Consider the following 26785-nt stretch of genomic DNA (forward strand, 5'->3'; position numbering starts at 1 on the left):
ACTTGCAGGTTAAAACTATGTAAATGGTGAATTCTCTGTAACTTGAAGTCATTAAACCATGATTTGAGGACTTCAGTAACTCAGCCAGAGGTTAGGGGTCTATTTCAGAAGTGGGGTGAGGTTCTGTGCAATGTGCAGGTCAGATTCACTAGATGATAATGATGATCCTTCTTACCTTAAAGTCTATGAGTCTATGAGCAAAACTCTCATATGAGTCAATGGGTGTTTGGATAGAGAGAGAGAGCTATAGGATTTGGCCACATAAATAGAGGTCCACTTTCTACCCTTATAATTTATACATTGACACAAGTTAGATCTTTCATTCTACTTCTATATTCTAAATAGAGATTTTATCAATAGCGATTTTCTATATTAGCGTTCATTATGTTTGATCTCATATAAGATCAGACTAAGGAGAGAGAAGGTAGGAAGGGCTGCCTAGCCTAAAGACACTGACCCAACCCAGGCCTCTTGTGTCAGAACAGACTTAGCAGAGTGCGTTCTGGATTTTGTTGTTTCTCAAAGATTCTGTAACTCTCTCATGTGTTTTATTAAGGCTATGTCTACACTGGCACTTTTGTTGGTAAAACTTTTTTCGATCAGGAGTGTGTGAAAAAAATACACCCTGACCGACATACATTTCACCAAGAGAAGTGCAGGTGTGGACAGTGCCATGTCGGTGGGAGACGCTCTCCTGCTGACATTGTGACCACCACTCACTGGGGGTGGTTTAATTATGCCGACATGAGAGCTCTCTTCCGCCAGCATAGAGCATCTGCATGGGAGAACTTACAGTGGTGCAGCTGCAGCGGTACAGCTGTGCCACTCTAAGGTCTGCAGTGTACGCATAGCCTAAGAGTAAAGTGTCTGTGGATAAGAAATTCCTTTGCTAGGCCTGTGTTCCCTTGCTTTCCTGCCATGTTGGCCCTGAAGGGTTTAATGAGAAATCAGAGTTCCCAGAGCCAGGTGATCAATGGAAGGGAACATATCTAAATAACTGGGGACTCAGGAGAGCTGGGTCATTGGCCTGGAGGATAGAGGTAGCTGAACTGTGGGATCCCACTGCTCTAAAAGGGTGTCAAACACGGGGTGTGCTCCTGGGAGTATGCCTGACAGACCCATAACTGGGAACCATACCAGTCACTACCCAGACTCAGAGGGGCTTAGAAGCACCTGGGGCAGGATTTGGGTCCGTTTATTATGGACTGGTGTCTATCCAAAAGTGAGGACAGGGCCAGGTTGTAATAGGATTAGACATTGTTTTGTGTAGTGTAAGCCCATTTTTTTATACCAGTTCAGAGGAGCTGCTACTGAAAACCATTTTTCGTAATGGTCAATTTGCTAGGGCAGATCAGGCTTAAGAAGAATTTGTATGACTAGCCTGTACACTATCCATCTGGAGATCTATAACAGCCATATGAAGCCAAAGTATGAGGTTTTGGCTAGATCTTATGCATCTGGGGTGTGAAACACAGCACATATTTAAAAAGGAGATAATATGAAACAATTTATTGTCCCCTTGAGAAATGTGAACCAAGAATCAATGCATATTTTGATTTGTAATTTATACTACACTCTTTTTATGAGTTACTTATTTTCTCAGTCTGTTTGGCTTTTTAGTAATTATCTGATTCACATTTTAGAAAGGGCAATTTCGAAAGAGCACAATCCTTTCCTACAGTCCAAAATCCATAATTATTCTGCAATTAATCTGACCAGTGTCCTGGTTATGTTCAAGAGTCCAAATATGTTGTATAGATAGCTTGATTTTTGTCCTGCCCTTAAAGTAACTGAATTTGAAAGCATCAGAGAATATGAAAACATTGTGCTGGGGGAAGAGTGAAGAGGAAAGGGCCATATTTCTCTGGACTAAGTTTAAGTTTGAATCTAAAGTTTTTGCTTTGAGTTCCTCTCTCCTTTCACTTTATAGTCCAGGCTCGCTTTCGCTCTCTCTCTCGCTCTCTCGCTCTCTCTCTCACACACACACACACACACAAATAAAAAAAATATCCATGTTTATTTGTCATGGTTTCCACAGACTAAGCTCAACAGCAGATTGAAGTTGTGAGCACTGCTTTGTGGTATTTCCTTTTTTGAGATTTTTTTTCCAGGATGTTTTTGAACTGGCTCCATGTTCACACACACACACACACACATTCACAGCGAGGTTACACCCAGCTGGTTCCTTCTTGAGGGTAAATTCTTGGGATTCGCAGCTTCCAAAAAGCCGATTTCCTTTCCTCGCAGCTGGGAGGGCAGGTTCCCAGGCTGCTGCTCCTGTGCTCACTGACTGCCACTGCTGGACCGTCCCCTGGAGGAGTTAGTCGCTTCGCTTCTAAGGTCCCTCAAAGCAAACAAGGGGGAGGCGGGGAGGGGAGAGAGGGGATCCGGGATCAGCCTCTCCTGCCCCAGCAGCAGCCAGGATGCTCCGAGGCAGCGGCAGCTGCTGGCCTCTGGAATCCCGGCCGGGCGAGTCACCTCGTTAGGAGGCCCCGCCAGCACCCCCCGCCCGGGGGCAGCGGCGGCAGCATGGGCAGCGGCAGCAGCAGGAGGAAGCGGAGCTGCAGCCCCGCCGCGGATCGTCCCGGCAGGCGGGGCAGAAGCAGCAGCGCCCCCAGCGGGCAGGGCGAGGAGGCCAGGGGCAGCCAGGCGCCCGCCCCCACGGAGCTGCCCAGCACCAGCCTGCGGCGGCCGCAGCCGGGCGGGCCGGCGGAGGACTCGGACTGGGAGCTGCTGGAGGAGGTGCTGGCTGAGTGTGAGGAGCCGGGCGCGCTGCCCCCCACGGCCCGGGGCCCGGCTGCCCCCATCCCGGGCCCGCCCCGCCGGGGGCCCGCCGGGGACTCCTGGGCCGGCCACGACCGGCACCCAGGGGCGGCGGCAGCAGGGAGCGGCCGGGGCAGCGGGGCCGCCGGAGGGGACCAGCCGGTAAGTGACACCCCCATCCCGACAGGGGGGCGGGAGCGGAGCGGAGCCCAGGCAGCAAGATGGAGGCGAGGCAGGGCCCGGCAGGGGGCCCAAGTAACCCGTCCCCCCCCACCCCCCAGCTCAGCGCCTTGCCCCCCGGCCAGCCCGTCCCCCCCGGGGCCCATCGCCCTGGGATCCAGCCAGCCTGTCCCCCCGGGATCCAGCCAGCCCATCCCCCCCGGGGCCCATCGCCCTGGGATCCAGCCAGCCTGTCCCCCCGGGATCCAGCCAGCCCGTCCCCCCCGGGGCCCATCGCCCTGGGATCCAGCCAGCCCGTCCCCCCCGGGGCCCATCGCCCTGGGATCCAGCCAGCCCATCCCCCCCCGGGGCCCATCGCCCTGGGATCCAGCCAGCCCGTCCCCCCCCGGGGCCCATCGCCCTGGGATCCAGCCAGCCCGTCCCCCCCCGGGGCCCATCGCCCTGGGATCCAGCCAGCCCGTCCCCCCGGGATCCAGCCAGCCCGTCCCCCCCGGGGCCCATCTCCCTGGGATCCAGCCAGCCCGTCCCCCCCGGGGCCCATCGCCCTGGGATCCAGCCAGCCCGTCCCCCCCGGGGCCCATCGCCCTGGGATCCAGCCGAATAGAGGGGAATGATCACGTCCCTCGATCTGCTGGCAATGCTCCTACTTATACAGCCCAAAATGCTGTTAGCCTTCTTGGCAACAAGGGCACACTGTTGACTCATAACCAGCTTCTCGTCCACTGTCACTCCTAGGTCCTTTTCTGCAGAACTGCTGCCTAGCCACTGTGTCCCTAGTCTGTAGCAGTGCCTGGGATTCTTCCGTCCTAAGTGCAGGACTCTGCACTTGTCCTTGTTGAACCTCATCAGATTTCTTTTGGCCCAATCCTCGAATTTGTCTAGGTCCCTCTGTATCCTATCCCTACCTGCCACCATATCTACCACTCCTCCTAGTTTAGTATCATCCGCAAATTTGCTGAGAGGGCAATCCACACCATCCTCCAGATCATTAATGAAGATATTGAACAAAACTGGCCCCAGGACCGACCCTTGGGGCACTCCGCTTGATACCGGCTGCCAACTAGACATGGAGCCATTGATCACTACCCGTTGAGCCTGACAATCTAGCCAACTTTCTACCCACCTTATAGTGCATTCATCTAGCCCATACTTCTTTAACTTGCTGACAAGAATACTGTGGGAGACCGTGTCAAAAGCTTTGCTAAAGTCAAGGAACGATACATCCACTGCTTTCCCTTCATCCACAGAACCAGTAATCTCACCATAGAAGGCGATTAGATTAGTCAGGCATAACCTTCCCTTGGTGAATCCATGCTGACTGTTCCTGATCACTTTCCTCTCGTGTAAGTGCTTGAGAATTGGTTCCTTGAGGACCTGCTCCATGATTTTTCCGGGGACTGAGGTGAGGCTGACTGGCCTGTAGTTCCTCAGATCTTCCTTCTTCCCTTTTTTAAAGATGGGCACTACATTAGCCTTTTTTCAGACATCTGGGACCTCCCCCGATCACCATGAGTTTTCAAAGATAATGGCCATTGGCTCTGCAATCACATCAGCCAACTCCTTTAGCACCCTCGGATGCAGCGCATCCAGCCACATGGACTTGTGCTCGTCCAGCTTTTCTAAATAGTCATGAACCACTTTTTTCTCCACAGAGGGCTGGTCACCTCCTCCCCATACTGTGCTGCCCAGTGCAGTGAAGGTTCCAGACAGCCCATCCCGCCCCTGGTGTCCCCTCTGGCCCATACCCTAGGGCCCCATGCCCTTGGGATCCAGTGAGCCCCATCCCTCCAGGATCCCATCTAGCCCATTGCCCCGAGGATCCACCTAGCCCCATTCCTCACTTGGACTCCCATTCTAACCCAATGCCCAGGGATCCAGCCAGCCTGACCCCCTTAGACTCCCCCTATAACCTATCACCCAGCTAACCCATTTCCCTTGCAGGTTCCTTTCTATTTAATCCCTTCTGGGAGTCCCAGCTAGCCTGCCTCCTTGGGTGGGGTGTCCCAGCCAGCCCAGTTCCTTGAGTTCAATACAGAACTGGTTCCTATAACGTCTACAGATCAGCATCCCAACCTATAGAGCTCACCCCTTTCTGTGGAGACAGTTGCATAGCTTAATTCGCCCTTTCTTTTAATTTTATCCTTTTACTCCTAGTTGTAGCCCCTTCTGCTAAAGTTGTGGGGTAAGCCCTAGATAGTTCTCTTTCCGTTGCCGGTTCTCGACTTAGGCCCTGTGTACGTTAGAAAAGTCTATCACTGTAATATCAATCTACGTAGCCAGTGGTTGCCAAGCTATAGCATAGTCGGTTCTTTTTATCTTTCCTGAAAAATCATTCCCTGCAGCCCTTTTATCATTTCTGTTGCTCTTCCCCGAATTCCTTATCTCTTTTAGGGGAAATATAATCATGAAAGGGTCATACCAGTCTCAGTTTTCTGTGCTCCATTAAAGGTTTTTTCCTCCTTCGATTAATTCCTTGTAAAAGTATCCCAGTGTCATTAAATAAAGCATCTGGCACAGCTCAGATTTTTTCCTTTGTTCAGTCATGTAAGCAATAGTTTGGAACCTGACCATATATATAGATACAGGACCTTTTAATGTTTGCCAGTTCACTGCAGTAACAATGGTGCCATCTGAAAAAAAACAACCAACACCTCAGTTTTATTCTATACAGCAACTAAAGACTTTTCTTGTGACTAGAACTGAAATTAGCAGGGCTTTCTTCCTATCCAACGAAGACAACATTAACTTCAACTTCTGTGTCACCTTAGTAGGATACCAAGGGCACCAAGAACAGTGATCTGTCTGTTAGATGCTGCTGCAGGAGGGACTACAAAAATTGTGGGACTACACTGATAGATTAAAAAATAGTTACAAATATTTAGAATTCAGAGGACTTTCCCCATCAGATGCCTAACAACTTTTAGGTTAGGCTAAATGGAAGCTTAAAGCCCTGACAGTCTCACTTTAAGATTATATTCGTATTTCCATTGTAAAACTCTGTTTTTGCAAGGGATAATGATAACTTTGATATAATTTCCTAACAGAGTAGTTATTTTGTCAACGATCAGCATGGGCACATATAAAAAAACAAACCTCAAAGCGAAGTCGTATTTAGACATCATGAAAAAATAGAGGTTTAATATCTTTTCTTTGCTCTTATAACTCAAACACACTCACTTGATCCTAGAACTTTTACTCACCTAAGTAATTCTCACTCATGAGCAATCCCACTGACTTCACTAGTTAATCTTTACTTATGTAAGGGCTAGAGGATACGGCTCCACATTTTTGTTCCAACATGTGCACTCAAATATTGATTGTGGCGTTTTTAAAAATAAGACAGCTCAGTTGAAATTTGGCTGCTTTGTGTAGGGTTATTTTTATGTAACTACATTTTTAATATTCTGTATATTCTTATTGATAACATAAATTGGCAAACTACAGTAAGTCATGACAGGTGACGAACAGGGTTACTTTTTTAATAAGGATAAACCAGAGAAAGTTAATCCATAAGAGTAGGTATTAAGAAAATGCTGAACTGACAAATCAATAAAGGTCCAAGAATTGAAGAATTAAGGTTGTAGCAGACATGTCTGAATTCATCTAACTAGGTCTAAGTGGATACAGCACATATTGATATGTGATACCATGCACTATTTTTAGCCTTTTACAAGATGCTGCTGAAACTCCTTGCAGGATTTATCTATCAAACCCAGTAGCTTTCTGCCCTCTCCAACCCACTTTTGCCAGTACACCTCTCCTTCACTTCACCTTCAAGTAAGGTGTATTCTAAAGGTATTAGTCTTTTTCATATCTTTTCTAGAATTTCTGATATCCAGCCCTAGTGGCTATTCATATCAATTGGATATTTCACTTAAATATTAGTGAAGAATGTTGACATCTACACTATCATCATTAGGCTTCAGGGTTAGCACCACACTGAGATAAATCAGGGTCAGTTCACATCTCTCAAAGCAATAGTTTCAGGCTAACTCTCTACAGACTCACAATAGGCAAGATTCTGATCCTCTGACTTATGATGAGACCTGCATGATGACAACACCTTGGAGAGTAAGGTGGTACTCAGGGTAGGAGAGGAGGGCACAGTCTAGCCCTAAGACAGATCTGCATTGGTTCAAACAGAATACTTTTAACTTACAGCATACATTCTGCAGAAAGTGAGGAGCCACAAGAAACACCCCAGTCGGCTGGAGGCACCCATGGACAGAGGCTTGTGCACCATTGGCTTAGACTAATCGGGAGGCTAGGATACAACATGATCAGCTACCAGGACTTCAAAGATGTCAGCTTGTATCTACCCAGGTGGAAAGAAGGGTTTTCAATTATGTTAACCTAACTCAATTAGCTAACACAATTGACAAAAGCACTCTCATCCCCTCCCAAGTCATTTGAAGAGAAACAAAATTACAGGGGCTTTGCAAAGAGAATTAACTCACAGGTTAGGTCAGGGTTTTTTTCCTTTGGAACCTGGAGCACGAAGCATTTTCATCTGAAATTTCAAAGCAGTTCTCATACATGGACTGGTATTATTCTGATTATACAGATGGGGAAACTGAGGCTAGCAGCAGAGTTAGGAATAGAACCCAAATCTCCTGAGTCTTATTCTTTTGGGACCCCTGGATCACTCTGACAGCAGTCACCATTCCTTTTGAAACTTCCATTTAATTTCAGCCACCCACTCACCTATCTAGAGCCTGAGCAATTACTCTTGTTTTTCTGTCTCACTTTTCTTTGCTCAGCTCAAAAAGAATATTTGTGGTTTTATAAAAGATGCCGTAGTACAGTACATGGTGGCCGCTCTCTATGGAAACCAGGAAGGACTGTGTTGCCATGGCCTCATTCATCACGCTCCTGGCTTCCTACATGGAAAAATGTGCAAGCAATCTGTTTTTTTAAATAGCTTTCTGCAGAGTTATAGTAGCACCTACTTAATAGAGACAAAAAGTGATTACATTATAGCACTGCATATGGAATGGTATAGTTAATAGTAGTATACAGTACTTAGTAGTCATAGTCCAGTGGATTGTAATGTACTTTCAAAAATCTGATTTAGTCAGAAAGGTAGTGTATACTTTTTACATCCAGATAAGTGCCCTTTCTGTAAATTTGTGTGAAACAGTGTCACCTTGTGGCTGGTTAGCTGAATCTTATTTATGCTCTGTATTTCATATGGATAGTCCAAAGAGACATTTTTCATTGCACATATACACACACACACACACTTTTTATAGATACTTTTACATTGGCACTAAATAGTGTTCTTTTTCTTGTTGAAATACTTTTTAAAGTGGAAATAAACAATGTCTTTTATTCAACACTATTAAATATTATTTTCAACATTTAAAAATTACTGCTAATGGTCAAAAGTGCCCTCACGTCAAGTCCGTTGTTGACCAAAAGACTAGAAAACATATTGAAGGGAACAATCCTGCGATGGCAGGGAAATGGACTAGATGACCTAATAAATAGATCTTTTCCAGCTCTAACATCTGTGAATCTATCAACTCCTAGCTACAGCTGGGGGAATGATTGGATGGAAAATCCAAACAAATTGAGATTTTGTCAAACTGCGCAACTCCCGTCATTAATTTCCCGAGTTGGATCTTGATGATCCCCAAGCTGAACATTTCACTTTTTTTGTGTGTGGATCACAAGCCACTAATTTTAACACAAGTTTGCAGTTTGGCCAGTGGACGAACAAACCGGTAGTAGTGTTGTAATCTTAACTAAAAAGAATGACAAAGAGTTTATGTAATCACAGCACAGCTGTGCTGCACTCAAACTGACAACTGAACAGAATGGCCACCAGGACGCAGGGGTGTGTTTTCTGCCAACATCACTTTCTGATCTTTACAGAGAGTTTGGTTCACTTTGCTGCTTCTGTACTGTAAATGATTGCTGATCTAAAGCAAAAAAATGGAGCGTGGGGAGGAGGATGTTACCCAGAAAAAATTCTAGATCTCAAACATTTTAGAAGAAGGATTCTCTGGGAGCTCCCCATAGTCTTCTTCATTTCCTGAGCGACACTCCTGTCAGCATCTGTCGTAACACTCCTGGGTTGGCCACAGAATGCTGCTGCAGATTGGTGAGACATGCCCCTCTCCAGGCCTTGAGTGCCTTACTTATTGCCTAGGATTCCATTCCACAATGTCACATCTGGTTACATACTAGGCCAAATTCGCCCCTGCAGTAAGTATGCTGACTTTAGTGGAGTTTCACTGCAGGGATGGATCTGATCTACTGAGTTCTAATGATTTGTATCCCCGCCAAACTCAGCACCATGTGCCAAAACCTTCTTCCCAACCTGGAAATAGGATGGAAAGAAAACAAGCAGGAGGCTCTGCAGTCTGGCTGAGAACTAGAAAGAGGCTGAAAGCTGCATCACAAGATGCTGACATGATTTAATTTTTCACTTCATTGTAATAGGAGAGGTGCCAAACAACCCAGTGATTATTCATTTAGCTCCAGGACAGGGACCCACTGATATTCAAGCCTTGTGCATCACATTAACCCACATAAAACATTAATGTAAATTACCTGCTGCATGTGCACCATACAAATTACAACTAACATGAGCACACCAGGGTGGAGTTAGATTTCATTCTATGTCTATTCCATGCCATACTCGATGAGACATCTCATGCCATATGACCTGAACTGCTGCTAAGATCGTCTCCTTCTCCTGGTCACTCTGACCGTGTCATCTTGCCCGTCTGGGATGAATTGAGAGCAGACAGAAGTGTGGGCAGAGACCTGAAGGTGTAGACTATACTTTACCTTCCTCTCTTTTCGGTTTCCCAGAGCTTTTCTTGAGGCAGTAGATTACAGAGTAGTAGATACCTACATATACTAATACGCATTTCTCTTCGGAAACAAGTGTTGCTGCTGAAAGAGGTCCTTATAGAGGTAGCATAGGTGCTTGAACTAGCGGTGCTGGGGATGCTGCAGTACCCTCTGGCTTGAAGTGGTTTCCATCATATAAAGGGTTTACAGTTTGGTTCAGTGGTTCTCCGCACCCCCATTATACAAATTGTTCCAGCACCCCTGGAAGGTAGCAGCTAATTTTGCTTTGTGAAGCAGGTTTTACTAACCAGAGACAGTCCTGATGACTAATTAATTCTCTCTTCCGCCCACATAACATGTACAGCTCACAGTGTGGAGGAGTTAGCCACAGGGGGAAAAATCTGTTGTATAAGTTAAACACACCCTTAAAACATCCAGCATCCTCCTACCTAGAAAAGTGTTGGAAGCTGGGAATGTTGGCTACATTCTCCCAGAGCTAAGAGCAGAGTCAAATGCCCCTAGAAGTGTATATTCCCATTCAGTGCTCATGATTAAGGCTATCCCTACACTGCACACCTTACAGTGGCACAGCTGTTCCACTACGGCAGGGCCGCTGTAAGGTACTTGGTGTAACCGCTCTTTGTCGGCAAAAAAGAGCTCTCCTGCTGACAAAATAAAACCACCCCCCAACAAGGTGGGTGGTAGCTTTGTCAGCGGGAGAGCATCCCCCGCTGACAAAGCGCTGTTCAGACTGGCACTTTTCATCAGTAAAGGGGGTTATTTTTTTCACACCCGAGTGACAAAAGTTTTACCAATGAAAGTGCAGTGTAGACATGGCCTAATACTGTTGTTGGAATAAAGTGCTCATTGCAGCTTTACCACTGGGGGCGAGATTCATACCTGCTTGTGCAAGGAGCTGCACCCTCTCTGTCCACCAAGGGAGGGATTCAGCCTGAGGGAGAGCAGCCTGTGTTTTCAGTACTGCCTTCTCACAGGCGTTACTGCAGGGGATGCCAGCTTTGTGCTATTGTGGGGCAAGTCACAGGGCCCTTCTGCTCCCCATCCCTGAACAGTGCCGCCTATTCTTTGGGTGCTGTTCTGATCCTCTGTGGTGGAAAGGATGATGTGATGTGAGACTGTCTTCCTCCCGCGGCCCTGCACCAGGAGTTCAGCGGGTGGCTATGGCCCTTTGTGTCTAATGAGAATCTCCTGCGTGCTAAGATGGTATGTTCCACAGCAGCAGAGACAGGAAGGGTTACTCCGGTTCTCCACTCTGAGATACAGCTTCCTCTCAGACCATGGGTGCCGACTCCATGGGTGCTCCAGACTCAAACACCCACTGAAAAAAAATAGAAGGTTCTCAGCACCCGCAGGGCCAGATTAATCTTTTGTGGGCCCCGGTGCCTGGACTGTGGCCTCGTCCCCAGCTCTGCCCATGCTCTGCCCTGAGCCCTGCTTCCGTTTGCTCTCTTCCCTCCCCCCGCAGCCCGGAGGCCCTGCCTGTGCTCTGCCTCAGGCCACACCCCTGCTCGGCCTCTTCCACCCAAGGCACCGCCCACCGCTCAAACCAGCGGGGGAGAGGGGGAGGCAGAGAGGAGAACCCACCGGCAAAACCAAAAGTCAGCACCTGGGTGTCAGACTGCTCCTTACACCATTCCCACCAATACGTCGTCCCTTTGGAGAGTCAGGGGGGAGCAGGTTTCTCTTTTCTTCAATAAATTGTGTAGATGATGCCAAAGTATCACAGCAAATTCTCAGTTTCTCCACCAACCCTGCTGATGGGCCTCTCGCTGACTCATGCGACTGCTTCGTATTAGTCTAGGAAGTCTTCTCAGTCCAAACAGAGCATTGCAAAACAAACAAACAAAAACACAAAACAAAAAACTTTAACTTTCGGTGGCCTGTGTGAAAGAAGTTGGGGCTGGATTTGTAAAGACCTTTAGACACCTAAAGATCTTTACAGATCTGGCCCTTGGTTGCTAATGGACCAGTGCCACCATCACCAAAGCCACCATTACCCAACTGCCTACCTTGTAAACAGCCATAACAGAGAGGCCAAGGATTTGCAAAGTCACAGGTACCACACATCCGTCCCAGCCTCGAGGCAGCCTTTACTCACAACTTATCTGCACACACTTTTTTCACTGGTGTAACTAAATCAGTATAAAAAACAGCTGTAGTGAAGTCAGTGTAACCCCCTCGCATGGACACAGCTATATCCACATGGAACTGCCTTCAGGCTAGGAGGTTGCACAGATCTAACTGAATTGGGGTTGAGCTCAATTTAGTTAACTTGGTGGAAACCAGTATGTAGAGCAGCCCTTACTGGACTGGAATTAAACAGGTGGCTAAGGGTATGTATGATTACACTATCGGGGTAGCCGTGTTAGTCTGTATCCACAAAAACAATAGGGAGTCCGGTGATACCTTAAAGACTAACAGATTTATTTGGGCATAAGCTTTCGTGGGTAAAAAACCCACTTCTTCAGATGCATTGGAGTGAAAATTACAGAAGCAGGTATTATTATACTGACACATGAAGAGAAGGGAGTTACCTCACAAGTGGAGAACCAGTGTTGACATTCCTGGACATTCTATAACAAATTTAAAAGTAGATTCCTGGACATTCTGTAACAGATTTAAAAGTAGCTGTACTTGAACAAAAAAACCTTCAGAAACAGACTTCAAAGAGAAACTGCAGAACTAAAATTCATTTGCAAATTTAACATCATTAATTTGGGCTTGAATAGGGACTGGGAGTGGCTGGCTCACTACAAAAGCAGCTTTGCCTTTCCTGGAATTGACACCTCCTCATCTATTGTTGGGAGTGGACTACATCCCTCCTGATTGAATTGGCCCTGTCAACACTGGTTCTCCACTTGTGAGGTAACTCCCTTCTCTTCATGTGTCAGTATAATAATACCTGCTTCTGTAATTTTCACTCCAATGCATCTGAAGAAGTGGGTTTTTTACCCACGAAAGCTTATGCCCAAATAAATCTGTTAGTCCTTAAGGTGCTACTGGACTCCCTGTTGTTTTTATGATTACGCTGCAATCATGGCGTGTGAGTGTAGCTCAAATAGCCATAATGCTAGCTGGGCTAATCTAGCTAGCTTGGGCACCAGAACAGTTGTGGCAGTGCCCGCTTCAGCGTGGGTTAGTCCTGTGAGTAAACTACCCACGCTTCTGGGCAGGTTTGTACAGCCCGTGCTTCTGTAGCTTCGCTGTTCAGGTACCCAAGCTAGCTAGATTGAAGGTATATCGACACTACAAGTGCTGCAGTGGCACAGTGTAGACACGTACTGCAGCGACAGAAAGGGTGGTTCCATTGCTGTAGTAATTCCACCCCCTGGAGAGGTGGGCTCCCCTCGATCTAGCTGCATCTACAGAGGGGGTGAGTCGCCCTATGCCGCACAGGGCATGACATTTCTCACAGTCCTAGGTCAAGCTACTGTTTTAGGTGTAGACCAGGCCTAAAGGTAGCTCAGGTTTATCTCCCTGAGCTGCAGTCACGCCCACTGTAGGCAAACCCTCATGTAAGGTGCTGCACCCCATTAAGTAATCTCTCAAGTTGTCTCGGCCTGAAAAAGCCAAGCAAAGCTGAATCACAGACTGTAAGCTGGGCAGGAGGCTTTAATGTTATGCTATATATATTTTTTTCCCCTTTGCAGTCTCATTTTTCCAAGGAAAGCCTTTTCTCTTTCTTTCTCTGGAGACAAAGCTACTTTTTCATTTTCCTGCAAAGAAAATAAAAGCCAAGGCCAAAGTCTGCTCACCTTACGCAGGTTTGTCCATTTCATGTCAGCTGGACCCTTCCCCTGAATCAGGGTAATTTCTGGGAAACAGGGTTGGCCGATTCAGGACCAATATTTAAAAAAATTAAATTAAAAATTCAAATTAGCCTGGCTGGGTGTGACTGTTATTGGAAGCCACCCTCCTGTGAGAGCAAAAAGACAGAAGGAATTGGGGTGAGGATCCCTCAAGGAGCAGCTGCTAGTTCTGGAAGCCCTGTGCATTGATTGAAGTGACAACAGGGCATGTGGGGAGGAATCACTAGAAACACAAGCAGCTCAGAGAGACAGGGCCTCTGCTTCAATGGTATTGATTCTCCCAGGATCCATGCCTATTCCTGGGGACCCCAGGATTTAGGCACTGGCCCTACAGCCTGTTCCACAGGGGAGCAAACCCTGGCCCCCCACAGAACAAGTGGGAACCTTGCAGAGATTTCCTCCCCTTTGTCCTCCCTTGTAGGTTTCCTGTGGAGAGTGGGGCTCCAGTCTCTCTCTAATTAAAGAAAAGATGAACTGAGAATGGGAAACACTACCACCCCCATTTCGTTTCTTGTCTCACTGAAAACATGAACAGTCAGCGTAGCCTTCTTCCTGCAATCACTGTGCGATGAACACTCTGTAACAGCAAATTTGCATAGTCAGTAACACGGAAGGAAGTGCTTCCATTTAAAAAAAAATAAATGGAAATGCACTGTAAGACTGCAGCATTGCAGAGGGTGTTCTGTACTACTCCTGCATTCCTTGGTTCCACCCTGCTCTCCACTTGCTCTTTGCAGTAACATCCCCAAAGCGTATATTAACCAAAGCAGGAAAACAAGGAGAAAAAATATTTGTAAGTGGGATTTCCCCTCATTTGCATCCAGTATCCTTTTAAATTGCTTTAATTTAAAAATTAAACCTTTTCATGAAGATTTCTGTAAGTCAAGTTTCATGCTTTGACAGAAAATGAATATTGGGCCTGGGCCAAGATTTCTAAGGGTCCCAGATAAAAGCTCTCAGCAAGGAAGTCGGTGCCAGCAAGGGGCACAGAAATACCAACTGTAACTACAAGTGCCAGTTGTAGGAGCGATTCCTGGTTTGTACGTGGTGGGAAGTGCTTCTCCTCAGGGATATGTTCAGACTAGTCAGATGAAAGAATCAGGGCAGCTTTCTTTTAACTTCTCTTTAATACATCACCAATCTAGGCCTCAATTTACCCATCTTTGAACTAGGCATTATAATGTTCACCTGCCTCACAGGGAAATTAGGAGGCTTAATTAGTTAATGTTTAATGATTTCAGGTCTGCAGATCAAAGACAGCCAGGCTCCTTACATGCTGAAGGTGACCTAGCGAGGCTTTTATAACTAAAAAACAACAGGCCTGTTTCTTACACCTTGGGCACCTCGATTGCCTTCATTGAGGTTGCATAGAGTGCTAAGGCAGAGCCAACGTGGCTCTGCACGTGCAAAGGTAGCTATATATTTGCAAATGTTTTATTTCGAATATGACAGCACTGCTCCGTTTATTCTTTTCTAGGCCTCCTTAACAAGAAGTACACAGGACCCAGAGAACAACAACAACTCTGCGAGTGAGTAAGTAGCATTCAATGTGACATTTGACAGAAAGGCACATCTTCCTTTCACATTACATCTTTAGCACCAGGGTGTGACAGTAGCAAATCACTTTATCACATATTATGTGTCTCAGGGTAGAGAAGGCCCCTTCCTCTTCTGTACCCCACCACACGTCCCTTTGGAGCCCCCACATCCTCACTGCTGCTTCCCAAGTACCTCAGCTCAGGTTAAAGCCCTAACTGAGGAAGGAAGGGGACAGTCTTGGTAAGTGATGAATTGTTGGCTAGTAAAGTTTGTGAAAATAAGCCTGAAAAAGGTAGAAATGATTTGTTTAAAGCAGCTCAGTGTAGCTTGCAAACTTAACACCATCAAATTAGGCCTGAATAAATACTGGGAGTGGCTTGGTCACTACAAAAAGTAATTTTCCCTTTGTTGATACTCACCCCTTCTTGTCAGCTGTTGCGAATGGGCCACATCCACCCTAATTGAATTGGCCTCGTTAGCATTGACCCCCCACTCGGTAAGGCAACTCCCATTTTTTCATGTGCTGTGTATATATGCCTACCTACAGTATTTTCCACTCCATGCATCTGATGAAGTGGGTTCTAGCCCACGAAAGCTTATGCTCAAATAAATTTGTTAGTCTCTAAGGTGCCACAAGTACTCCTTTTCTTTTTGCGGATACAGACTAACACGGCTGCTACTCTGAAAGATCTCAGAGAATTTAAGGCCAGAAGGATACCAGATCATCTAGTCTGACCTCCTGTATGTCACAGGCCACCAACACCAGCCAGCACCTGCACACTAGATCCAACAAATGAAATGAGGCCAAAGTATCACAGCCCACCAGAGACTAGACTGTTGTGTGCCACAGGCAGAGAATAGGATGGACCGAGGTGCACCAGTACACAAGGCCCTGCAATGGGAATCTCTGCAGGGAGGGCATGAGGTGGGAGTAGAGGTTGTAATGGGTGCATGTGGAAGGGAGCAGAGATCAGCAGGAAGAGAAGACTATCCCTGCACACCTCCTAGGTACAGTTGAGGAGGGCTCCTGTGTTGTGGATATCTGGAGGTCTGCAGGAAAGGGGAGTGGAGTCAGAAGAAATTCCACACACACACTCCCCTGCACCCCACATGTCACGTTCCCTTAGGAGAGCCAAGTTTCAGCTGGAGCACAGCACTGAGTTTCAGTCCTGGACACTCTTGAGTGCAGAGGAAGGGAGATGGGTCATGTGGCCTTCGGAAGGTCCTCATCCTTAGGACAGCAATCCATTGGACCTTCCAGCACCTGGGCAGGGCCTTGGGGAGGAAGGGTGATCTAGGGAGTAGTGCACTAGACCAGGGCACAGGAGACGTGGTCAATTCCTGGCTCACTCACAGGCTTCCCGGGTAATCAGAACAAGTCACTAAACCTCCAGTCTGTAAATGGGCTGATAACCTTTCCTCTGTAAAGCGGTGATAAAGCTTTGCGAACAGAGGCTGCTAACAAGGAGTTTCGAGAGGGAGTTTGGAAGGGGAGTGGAAAGGGGGCGAGGTATACTTGCCATTCTTTAACACCTTTAAACTAAACTATAATCAAAACTTCTTGATTTAAACAAAAACCCTATCATTAACCTAGGTAGCTGTAGGAAAGAATGCAGGCAGGATAAAGTATGGGCCAGCTCAGACGAGAAACATTCACATAAAGAATCTGACACCTCAGAAGAGGGCAGATAAATAAACAGTGACAAGTTTTTAAAGTGCTTGTACACAAGTGCTAGAAGTCTAAATAATAAGATGGGTGAACTAGAGTGCCTCGTGTTAAAGGAGGATATTGATATAATAGGCATCACAGAAACCTGATGCAGTGAGGACAATCAATGGGACACAATCATTCCGGGGTACAAAATATATCAGAAGGACAGAATAGGTCGTGCGGGGAAGGGGGGGGGCAGGGGGAGAGTGGCACTATATGTGAAAGAAAATGTAGAATCAAATGAAATAAAAATCTTAAATGAATCCACATTCTCCATAGAATCTCTATGAATAGTAATTCCATGCTCTAATAAGGATATAACAGTAGGGATCTACTATCGACCACCTGACCAGGACAGTGATCGTGACGATGAAATGCTAAGGGAGATTAGAGAGGCTATCAAAATAAAAAACTCAATAATAGTGCAGGATTTCAATTATCCCCATATTGACTGTGTACATGTCACCTCAGGACAAAATGCAGAGACAAAATTTCTCGATACTTAAATGACTGCTTCTTGGAGCAGCTGGTACAGGAACCCACAAGGGGAGAGACAACTCTCGATCTAGTCCTGAGGGGAGCGCAGGATCTGGTCCAAGAGGTAACTATAACAGGATCGCTTGGAAATAGTGACCATAATATAATAACATTTAATATTCCTGTGGTGGGAAGAACACGTCAACAGCCCATCACTGTGGCATTTAATTTCAGAACGGGGAACTATGCAAAAATGAGGAGGTTAGTTAAACAAAAATTAAAAGGTACAGTGACTAGAGTGAAATCCCTGCAAGCTGCATGGTCACTTTTCAAAGGCACCATAATAGAGGCTCAACTTAAATGTATACCCCAATTAAAAAACACAGTAAAAGAACTAAAAAAGAGCTACCGTGGCTTAACAACCATGTAAAAGAAGCAGTGAGAGATAAAAAGGCATCTTTTAAAAAATGGAAGTCAAATCCTAGTGAGGTAAATAGAAAAGAGCATAAACACTGCCAAATTAAATGTAAAAATGTAATAAGAAAAGCCAAAAAGGAGTTTTAAGAACAGCTAGCCAAAAACTCAAAAGGTAATAACAAAATGTTTTTTAAGTACATCAGAAGCAGGAAGCCTGCTAAACAACCAGTGGGGCCCTGAATGATGGAGATACAAAAGGAGCACTTAAAGTCATCGCAGAGAAACTAAATGAATTCTTTGCTTCTGTCTTCACGGCTGAGGATGTTAGGGAGATTCCCAAACCTGAGCCATCTGTTGTACGTGACAAATCTGAGGAATTGTCACAGATTGAAGTGTCACTAGGGGAGGTTTTGGAATTAATTGAGAAACTTAACAGTAACAAGTCACCAGGACCAGATGGCATTCACCCAAGAGTTCTGAAAGAACTCAAATGTGAAATTGCAGAACTATTAACTGTGGTTTGTAACCTGTCCTTTAAATCAGCTACTGAACCCAATGACCGGAAGATAGCTAATGTAACACCAATATTTAAGAAGGGCTCTAGAGGTGATCCTGGCAATTACAGACCGGTAAGTCTAACGTCAGTACCGGTCAAATTAGTTGAAACAATAATAAAGAATAAAATTGTCAGACACATAGGAGAACATAAATTGTTGCGCAAAAGTCAACATGGTTTCTGTAAAGGGAGATCATGTCTTACTAATCTATTAGAGTTCTTTGAGGGGGTCAACAAACATGTGGACAGGGGGGATCCAGTGGACATAGTGTACTTAGATTTCCAGAAAGCCTTTGACAAGGTCCCTCACCAAAGGCTCTTATGTAAATTAAGTTGTCATGGGATAAGAGAATCATAGAATCATAGAATATCAGGTTTGGAAGGGACCTCAGGAGGTCATCTAGTCCAACCCCCTGCTCAAAGCAGGACTGATCCCCAATTAAATCATCCCAGCCAGGGCTTTGTCAAGCCTGACCTTAAAAACCTCTAAGGAAGGAGATTCTACCACTTCCCTAGGTAACGCATTCCAGTGTTTCACCACCCTCCTAGTGAAAAAGTTTTTCCTAATATCCAACCTAAATCTCCCCCACTGCAACTTGAGACCGTTACTCCTTGTTCTGTCATCTGCTACCACTGAGAACAGTCTAGAGCCATCCTCTTTGGAACCCCCTTTCAGGTAGTTGAAAGCAGCTATCAAATCCCCCCTCATTCTTCTCTTCCGTAGACTAAACATCCCCAGTTCCCTCAGCCTCTCATCCTAACTCATGTGTTCCAGTCCCCTAATCATTTTTGTTGCCCTCCGCTGGACTCTTTCCAATTTTTCCACATCCTTCTTGTAGTGTGGGGCCCAAAACTGGACACAGTACTCCAGATGAGGCCTCACCAATGTCCAATAGAGGGGAACGATCACGTCCCTCGATCTGCTGGCAATGCCCCTACTTATACGTCCCAAAATGCCATTGGCCTTCTTGGCAACAAGGGCACACTGACTCATATCCAGCTTCTCGTCCATTGTAACCCCTAGGTCCTTTTCTGCAGAACTGCTGCCGAGCCATTCGGTCCCTAGTCTGTAGCGGTGCATTGGATTCTTCCGTCCTAAGTGCAGGACTCTGCACTTGTCCTTGTTGAACCTCATCAGATTTCTTTTGGCCCAATCCTCGAATTTGTCTAGGGACCTCTGTATCCTATCCCTACCCTCCAGCGTATCTACCTCTCCTCCCAGTTTAGTGTCATCTGCAAACTTGCTGAGGGTGCAATCCACACCTTCCTCCAGATCATTTATGAAGATATTGAACAAAACCGGCCCCAGGACCGACCCTTGGGGCACTCCACTTGATACCGGCTGCCAACTAGACATGGAGCCATTGATCACTACCCATTGAGCCCGACAATCTAGCCAGCTTTCTATCCACCAAGAGGGAAGATTCTTTCATGGATTGAGAACTGGTTAAAAGACAGGGAACAAAGGGTAGGAATAAATGGTAAATTTTCAGAATGGAGAGGGGTAACTAGTGGTGTTCCCCAAGGGTCAGTCCTAGGACCAGTCCTATTCAACTTATTCATAAATGATCTGGAGAAAGGGGTAAAGAGTGAGGTGGCAAAGTTTCCAGATGATACTAAACTGCTCAAGATAGTTAAGACCAAAGCAGACTGTGAAGAACTTCAAAAAGATCTCACAAAACTAAGCGATTGGGCAACAAAATGGCAAATGAAATTTAATGTGGATAAATGTAAAGTAATGCACATTGGAAAAAATAACCCCAACTATACATGCAATATGATGGGGGCTAATTTAGATATAACTAATCAGGAAAGAGATCTTGGAGTCATCGTGGATAGTTCTCTGAAGACGTCCCTGCAGTGTGCAGCGGCAGTCAAAAAAGCAAACAGAATGTTAGGAATCATTTAAAAAGGGATAGAGAATAAGACAGAGAAGATCTTATTGCCCTTATATAAATTCATGGTACGCCCACGTATTGAATACTGCGTACAGATGTGGTCCCCTCATCTCAAAAAAGATATACTGGCATTGGAAAAGGTTCAGAAAAGGGCAAATAAAATGATTAGGGGTTTGGAATGGGTCCCATAGGAGGAGAGATTAAAGAGGCTAGGACTTTTCAGCTTGGAAAAGAGGAGACTAAGGGGGGATATGATAGAGGTATATAAAATCATGAGTGGTGTGGAGAAAGTGAATCAGGAAAAGTTATTTACTTGTTCCCATAATATAAGAAGTAGGGGCCACCAAATTAAATGAATGGGTAGCCGGTTTAAAACAAATAAAAGGAAGTTCTTCTTCACTCAGTGCACAGTCAACCTGTGGAACTCCTTGCCTGAGGAGGTTGTGAAGGCTAGGACTATAACAGGGATTAAAAGAGAACTAGATAAATTCATGGAGGTTAAGTCCATTAATGGCTATTAGCCAGGATGGGTAAGGAATGGTGTCCCTAGCCTCTGTTTGTCAGAGGGTGGAGATGGATGGCAGGAGAGATATCACTAGATCATTACCTGTTAGATTCACTCCTTCTGGGGCACCTGGCATTGGCCACTGTTGGTAGACAGGATACTGGGCTGGATGGACCTTTGGTCTGACCCAGTATGGCCTTTCTTATGTTCTTATGTTTGATAATGCTTCCAGACTTCCTGGATAAATTCCACAAATGACTGGTTGTGAGGAGCTCAGATACTGCGATGACAAGACCACACCAGTATCTGGCTAGAACAGACCACAGAGAACTGTGGGCTAGATCCCCACAACACAGGTGCAGGAGTGCTGGGTGCTGCCGTGCTACTCTGTTGTGCCCAGGGGAGATATTGCTACTTGCACCGGTGCAGTCACACAGGAGCAAACTGCAGTGGCCCAGCTCTCTTGGGTTGATAAGGCTTGTGAGATAACTACCCTTTCAACTGCTTTCAGGTGAGCCAAGCTGCCCTCCTCTTCTCGCTTCAGGGAGATTCCTTCCCTTTGGTTCACACTCACACTGTGGCCCAATCAGCCTCTTCTGTGGATTCGTGAAGGCTGGTTGGATTAAAATGGTGCGTGTTTGTATAGCAATAAAGGAAAGAAAATCTGAAACAGTATGTCCACTAGCACGAGCAATGGCTCCCAGACTGTTCTCCTATGACTGCCTACAGGGAGGAGCACTGGGAGCAGTAAGATAGACGTGTGAATGGGGGACTGATGAAAGATTTTAAATATCACCTTCTTACGCCAAACAGTGACTCTCTTGATTTTAAGCAGCTTTGTCTCTCCAGAAGGAGGTGTAGATCAGTCTGAGTGAAAATTCTGGTTATCAGGCTGTGACCTATTAACCATAGACATCACCGATGGATATGACATGAGAGCACATGTTGGTGGCACAATCCTTGCTCCCTGCCAGCTCACTCCTTTGCTTTTGAGCCAGTAGGGAATTGAAATTGATGAGAATCCCACTTTCTGAGCAAGCTTCTCGTCAGCTCCAGTCCCTTGACAGCTAACAAGGATGGTGGGCAGTGGTTAGGCAGAATGGTCATACAGGCAGGCACTCTCAGTAAAAAAATCCACCCTCTTCTGATATTTCCCAGCACCCTCACTGGCCTTTGCACCATGATTACAGTTATTCTGTTTTGTCTGGAAAGGGCTGCTGCAGAGCCTTTTGGTGAATTTGATCATGCCAAAGAGTGAGTCAAAAGATTCCCAAACTGACCATAGCAGCTATAGGCTCTGGCTAATCCGCACCCCATCTTGTGCCTCTGTGAGGAACTTGCTTATCTCTGCCACTTTGAAATGCAAAGGAAACAATTGTGATTCTAATATAGAAAGTGGGTCACCGCTGGAAAATTCATACTCTCAAAAGAAAATGTGGAGAATATTTGGAAGGACATCTGGATTAAGGAGAAAGCAAGCTGGAGACAGCTACAGGTCTATGATGAAGGAGCAGAACCTTAATCTCATTTACACTAAGGCCACTTTGCTCTGCCAGTTTTAAGAGGTTTTAAAATGGGAGTAAATATAAACTTACTCCCACTTTACACTGTCTAAAGTGACCTTAGTGTAAATAACAATCAGGACTGTCGTCTTTAGCATCAAGAACTCTATGGGAACATCTGTTAAACTAATCATTCTGTCAACAGAATTTCAGTTTTTGGAAAAGTCAAACCAACTAAGTAACGTTTAGTTCCTAGAGTTGTCTCATCTTTCACTGGTTCAGATTCTGCTCTGTCACACTGGTATAAATGGACGTTTGTGGAGTTACTCTGGTGTGCCTGAGAGCAGAATCAGTCCCAGGTGGACCAATTCAGGTCCATCACTGATAGAGCCAATCACTGAAGAAATAACAAACCCAATAAAACAAAGGAAAAGAATGAAAAGAAGAAACAAGAAAAGTGGAAAAGCTTTAAAAAAAAAAAAGAAGAAGATGCAGCCTCATTTGCTGTATTTCTTCCTGGAAAGCAGTTCCACAAAGGCAGTAAATCTACTTTGAATCCTGTCCTGTATCAATCTGTACCCCATAACCACAACTGTCAGAGACGAGATCCATCCAGATAGTGACACATCCACAAAATAATGAAGCGAGTTGTGAAAACTTTTAGCTCTGGAGGCTTGGTTTCACGTAGGATAATCACAGCTGCTTCTTAGCATTTTGGCAAAGATCCAATCTTAACAGGGCAGACAACACCATAAAGCAGTGGATGTTTCTTCTCCAGAGGGACAGCAATGAACTGGTGTACATCTCACTCAGGCAGGGTGGCACCAACATCCCTCGAATGGGTGATCTGTATGACGTTGCGGTGATCACTCATGCCTTCCGACATGCCTGGACGCCTTGGTGAGGAACATCGCAGCGAGTGCTGTGCATGACGTCATCAGGAAGCGAATCGCCAGGACCTCCTCCAACCAAGATGTTGCCACCTACCTGAGCGGACCTCTGGAAGAGATGGGGGAGACTTTGCTTCACTTTGGATTCATGCCCGAAGTGCTACGCAACAGCTGGAGAAGCGTATTGGCTGCCACTGGACATGGTGTGAAGAACGTTAGGAACTGGGAGTCCTGGTGCCACAGGTGAAGAATACAGAGCACACAATCATCACTCTGAGAGCTAGAACTATGCTGGAGAGGATCCTGAAGGATGCCATCCGCTGCCAGTATGTGGAAAACCTGAAACAGAAGCCAGACCAGGGCAAGGCCTTCAAAGTGACATGCAAGTGGGATGCCAGCAACCACTTCCTCCCCAGGGACAGGTTCACCGGATTTGCTGACTGGAGATTCATCCACAGGGCCTGGCTCAACTACCTCCTGGTGAACGGAGCTGTCCGTCCCGGAAATTGGGACAAGCGATGCAGAAAGTATGGCTATGCTAATGAGACGTTACCTCATGTCTTGTGTAGTTGCAAGCCCCATTCCAGAGCCTGGCAGCTGCACTACAATTCCATCCAAGATCGCCTAGTCAGAGCCATCTCACCACCCATGGGGTAGGTTGCCGTGAACTCCGCTATCCCTGGAACGGACAGCCAACTGCAACCGGATGTCGTCATCACTAACGAGAAACAGAAGAAGATTGTCGTGGTGGATGTCCCCAGTTTGAAAGGTGAAGAAATACACCTCTCTGTCTGATGCCTTGAGAATTAGGGGTTATGAGGTTCAAACACATGTATCGATCATTGGAGCCCTAGGCACATGGGATCCCAGTAACGAGCGAGTGGTGCAGGAGCGTGGAATCAGTCAGTGCTACGCTCAGCTGATGCAGCAACTCATGGTATCAGATGCCATCAGGTGGTCAAAGGACATCTATTTAGAACACATTACCGGACATTGGCAATACCAGGAGAGATGAGCCAGAGTGCCACCGAGAAGTGAAGTTGGGAAGGTAACCGAAATACTTTTCTGATGGATTGTATTTACTGAGGGACAATCTATCCTAAATTCTCAATTATTAAGGGACACTATACACTCATTGCTGTGTTTGCTTTCCAGAAGCTACTCTTAATATCTTTTTATGAGTGATGTACCCAAATATTTGGATGCTAATATTTTATCTGTATTGTTAAATTTATTAACCTTAATTTGGGATATTGCATAGTATATACTATATGTATTTTATGACTTTTAAACCAAAATATTTGTACTTTTGGATACTTTAAGCATTATGCCCAGATGTATAGGCACTCTTTCCTTAACCTCTGTATTAGATCATTTTAAAGTTAGCTTTAAAAAAAAGTTTAAATCAGTTTAGTATTTCAGACACCCTCTGTCAGGGCACTGTGACCTAGCAGCAGGATGGACCAGATGACCCAATATATCTTTTCTCTTTCTAATTACTGTGATCTTATGACCGCCCCTAAAGCTTGTATTTCTAGTACAGTGTTTAAGCAAGGCATTGATCTGGTCCTGAGTCAATAGTCACATTTGCTTTAAGAAGGAATGTTAACAATTTATTCTTTACTTTCCTATCCTCAGAAAAAGGATAAATCTGTCTTAAAAAATCCGACATTTCAATTCCAGATTTCCTGCTACGTCTTCTCTGCAGTGACCATCAACTACCCCACTGGACTGTGGCAAGGGTCATACAGCAGGCAGTGACCCTAGTAAAAAGGGGTCTCCTTAGTTCTGACAACACAAAGCAGAATCATGGACGTTAAGGAAAAGGCCTTGTGGAGCCTCTAGTCCATCCCTCTGCCAGGGCAGAATTTCCCATGTTGTACGTTGCCAAGTGTAAAAACAACGAGGAGTCCTTTCTCAAGCAAAGGAACTCCCACCATTTTTCCTTGTGGGAAATTAATTCACAGCCTAATGAGTCTTGATGACAGGAAATTTTCCTTGTATTTAGTTTAAATTGTCCCATCTCACATTGTATCCAATTTACAGGAGAGCTGGCTGTATTTCAAGGAATCCCTGTTGAGATTACAGGGACAAACCATCCCGATGAGTCGAAAGAATAGTAAACATGGCAAGCGACCAGCTTGGCTTAATGGTGAAATCCTAGCGGATCTTAAACATAAAAAAGAAGCTTACAAAAAGTGGAAGGTTGGACATATGACCAGGGAAGAGTATAAAAATATTGCTCGGGCATGTAGGAAAGATATCAGGAGGGCCAAATCGCACCTGGAGCTGCAGCTAGCAAGAGATGTCAAGAGTAACAAGAAGGGTTTCTTCAGGTATGTTGGCAACAAGAAGAAAGCCAAGGAAAGTGTGGGCCCCTTACTGAATGAGGGAGGCAACCTAGTGACAGAGGATGTGGAAAAAGCTAATGTACTCAATGCTTTTTTTGCCTCTGTTTTCACTAACAAGGTCAGCTCCCAGACTGCTGCGCTGGGCATCACAGAATGGGGAAGAGATGGCCAGCCCTCTGTGGAGATAGAGGTGGTTAGGGACTATTTAGAAAAGCTGGACGTGCACAAGTCCATGGGGCCGGACGAGTTACATCCGAGAGTGCTGAAGGAATTGGCGGCTGTGATTGCAGAGCCCTTGGCCATTATCTTTGAAAACTCGTGGCGAACGGGGGAAGTCCCAGATGACTGGAAAAAGGCTAATGTAGTGCCAATCTTTAAAAAAGGGAAGAAGGAGGATCCTGGGAACTACAGGCCAGTCAGCCTCACCTCAGTCCCTGGAAAAATCATGGAGCAGGTCCTCAAAGAATCAATCCTGAAGCACTTACATGAGAGGAAAGTGATCAGGAACAGTCAGCATGGATTCACCAAGGGAAGGTCATGCCTGACTAATCTAATCGCCTTTTATGATGAGATTACTGGTTCTGTGGATGAAGGGAAAGCAGTGGATGTATTGTTTCTTGACTTTAGCAAAGCTTTTGACACGGTCTCCCACAGTATTCTTGTCAGCAAGTTAAGGAAGTATGGGCTAGATGAATGCACTATAAGGTGGGTAGAAAGCTGGCTAGATTGTCGGGCTCAACAGGTAGTGATCAATGGCTCCATGTCTAGTTGGCAGGCGGTGTCAAGTGGAGTGCCCCAGGGGTCGGTCCTGGGGCCGGTTTTGATCAATATCTTCATAAATGATCTGGAGGATGGTGTGGATTGCACTCTCAGCAAATTTGCAGATGATACTAAACTGGGAGGAGTGGTAGATACGCTGGAGGGGAGGGATAGGATACAGAAGGACCTAGACAAATTGGAGGATTGGGCCAAAAGAAATCTGATGAGGTTCAATAAGGATAAGTGCAGGGTCCTGCACTTAGGATGGAAGAATCCAATGCACCGCTACAGACTAGGGACCAAATGGCTAGGCAGCAGTTCTGCGGAAAAGGACCTAGGGGTGACAGTGGACGAGAAGCTGGATATGAGTCAACAGTGTGCCCTTGTTGCCAAGAAGGCCAATGGCATTTTGGGATGTATAAGTAGGGGCATAGCGAGCAGATCGAGGGATGTGATCGTTCCCCTCTATTCGACACTGGTGAGGCCTCATCTGGAGTACTGTGTCCAGTTTTGGGCCCCACACTACAGGAGGGATGTGGATAAATTGGAGAGAGTCCAGCGAAGGGCAACAAAAATGATTAGGGGTCTAGAGCACATGACTTA

The 26785-nt window shown here is 45.9% G+C and overlaps 1 protein-coding gene across 1 annotated transcript in view; it reads left to right on the top strand.

The window, feature by feature from the left end:
• The first annotated feature begins 2352 nt into the window (after positions 1–2352).
• Positions 2353–26785, top strand: part of CYS1 (cystin 1) — a 34864-nt gene continuing 10431 nt past the window's right edge. The window contains exons 1-2 of the mRNA XM_074947666.1: positions 2353–2925; positions 15055–15110. Of these exons, the coding sequence (XP_074803767.1) occupies positions 2530–2925; positions 15055–15110 (452 nt within the window). The 5' untranslated portion in view covers positions 2353–2529. The remainder of the gene's footprint in view (positions 2926–15054; positions 15111–26785) is intronic.

Source organism: Natator depressus, chromosome 3 (assembly GCF_965152275.1).
Source record: "Natator depressus isolate rNatDep1 chromosome 3, rNatDep2.hap1, whole genome shotgun sequence".
Lineage (NCBI taxonomy): Eukaryota > Metazoa > Chordata > Testudines > Cheloniidae > Natator > Natator depressus.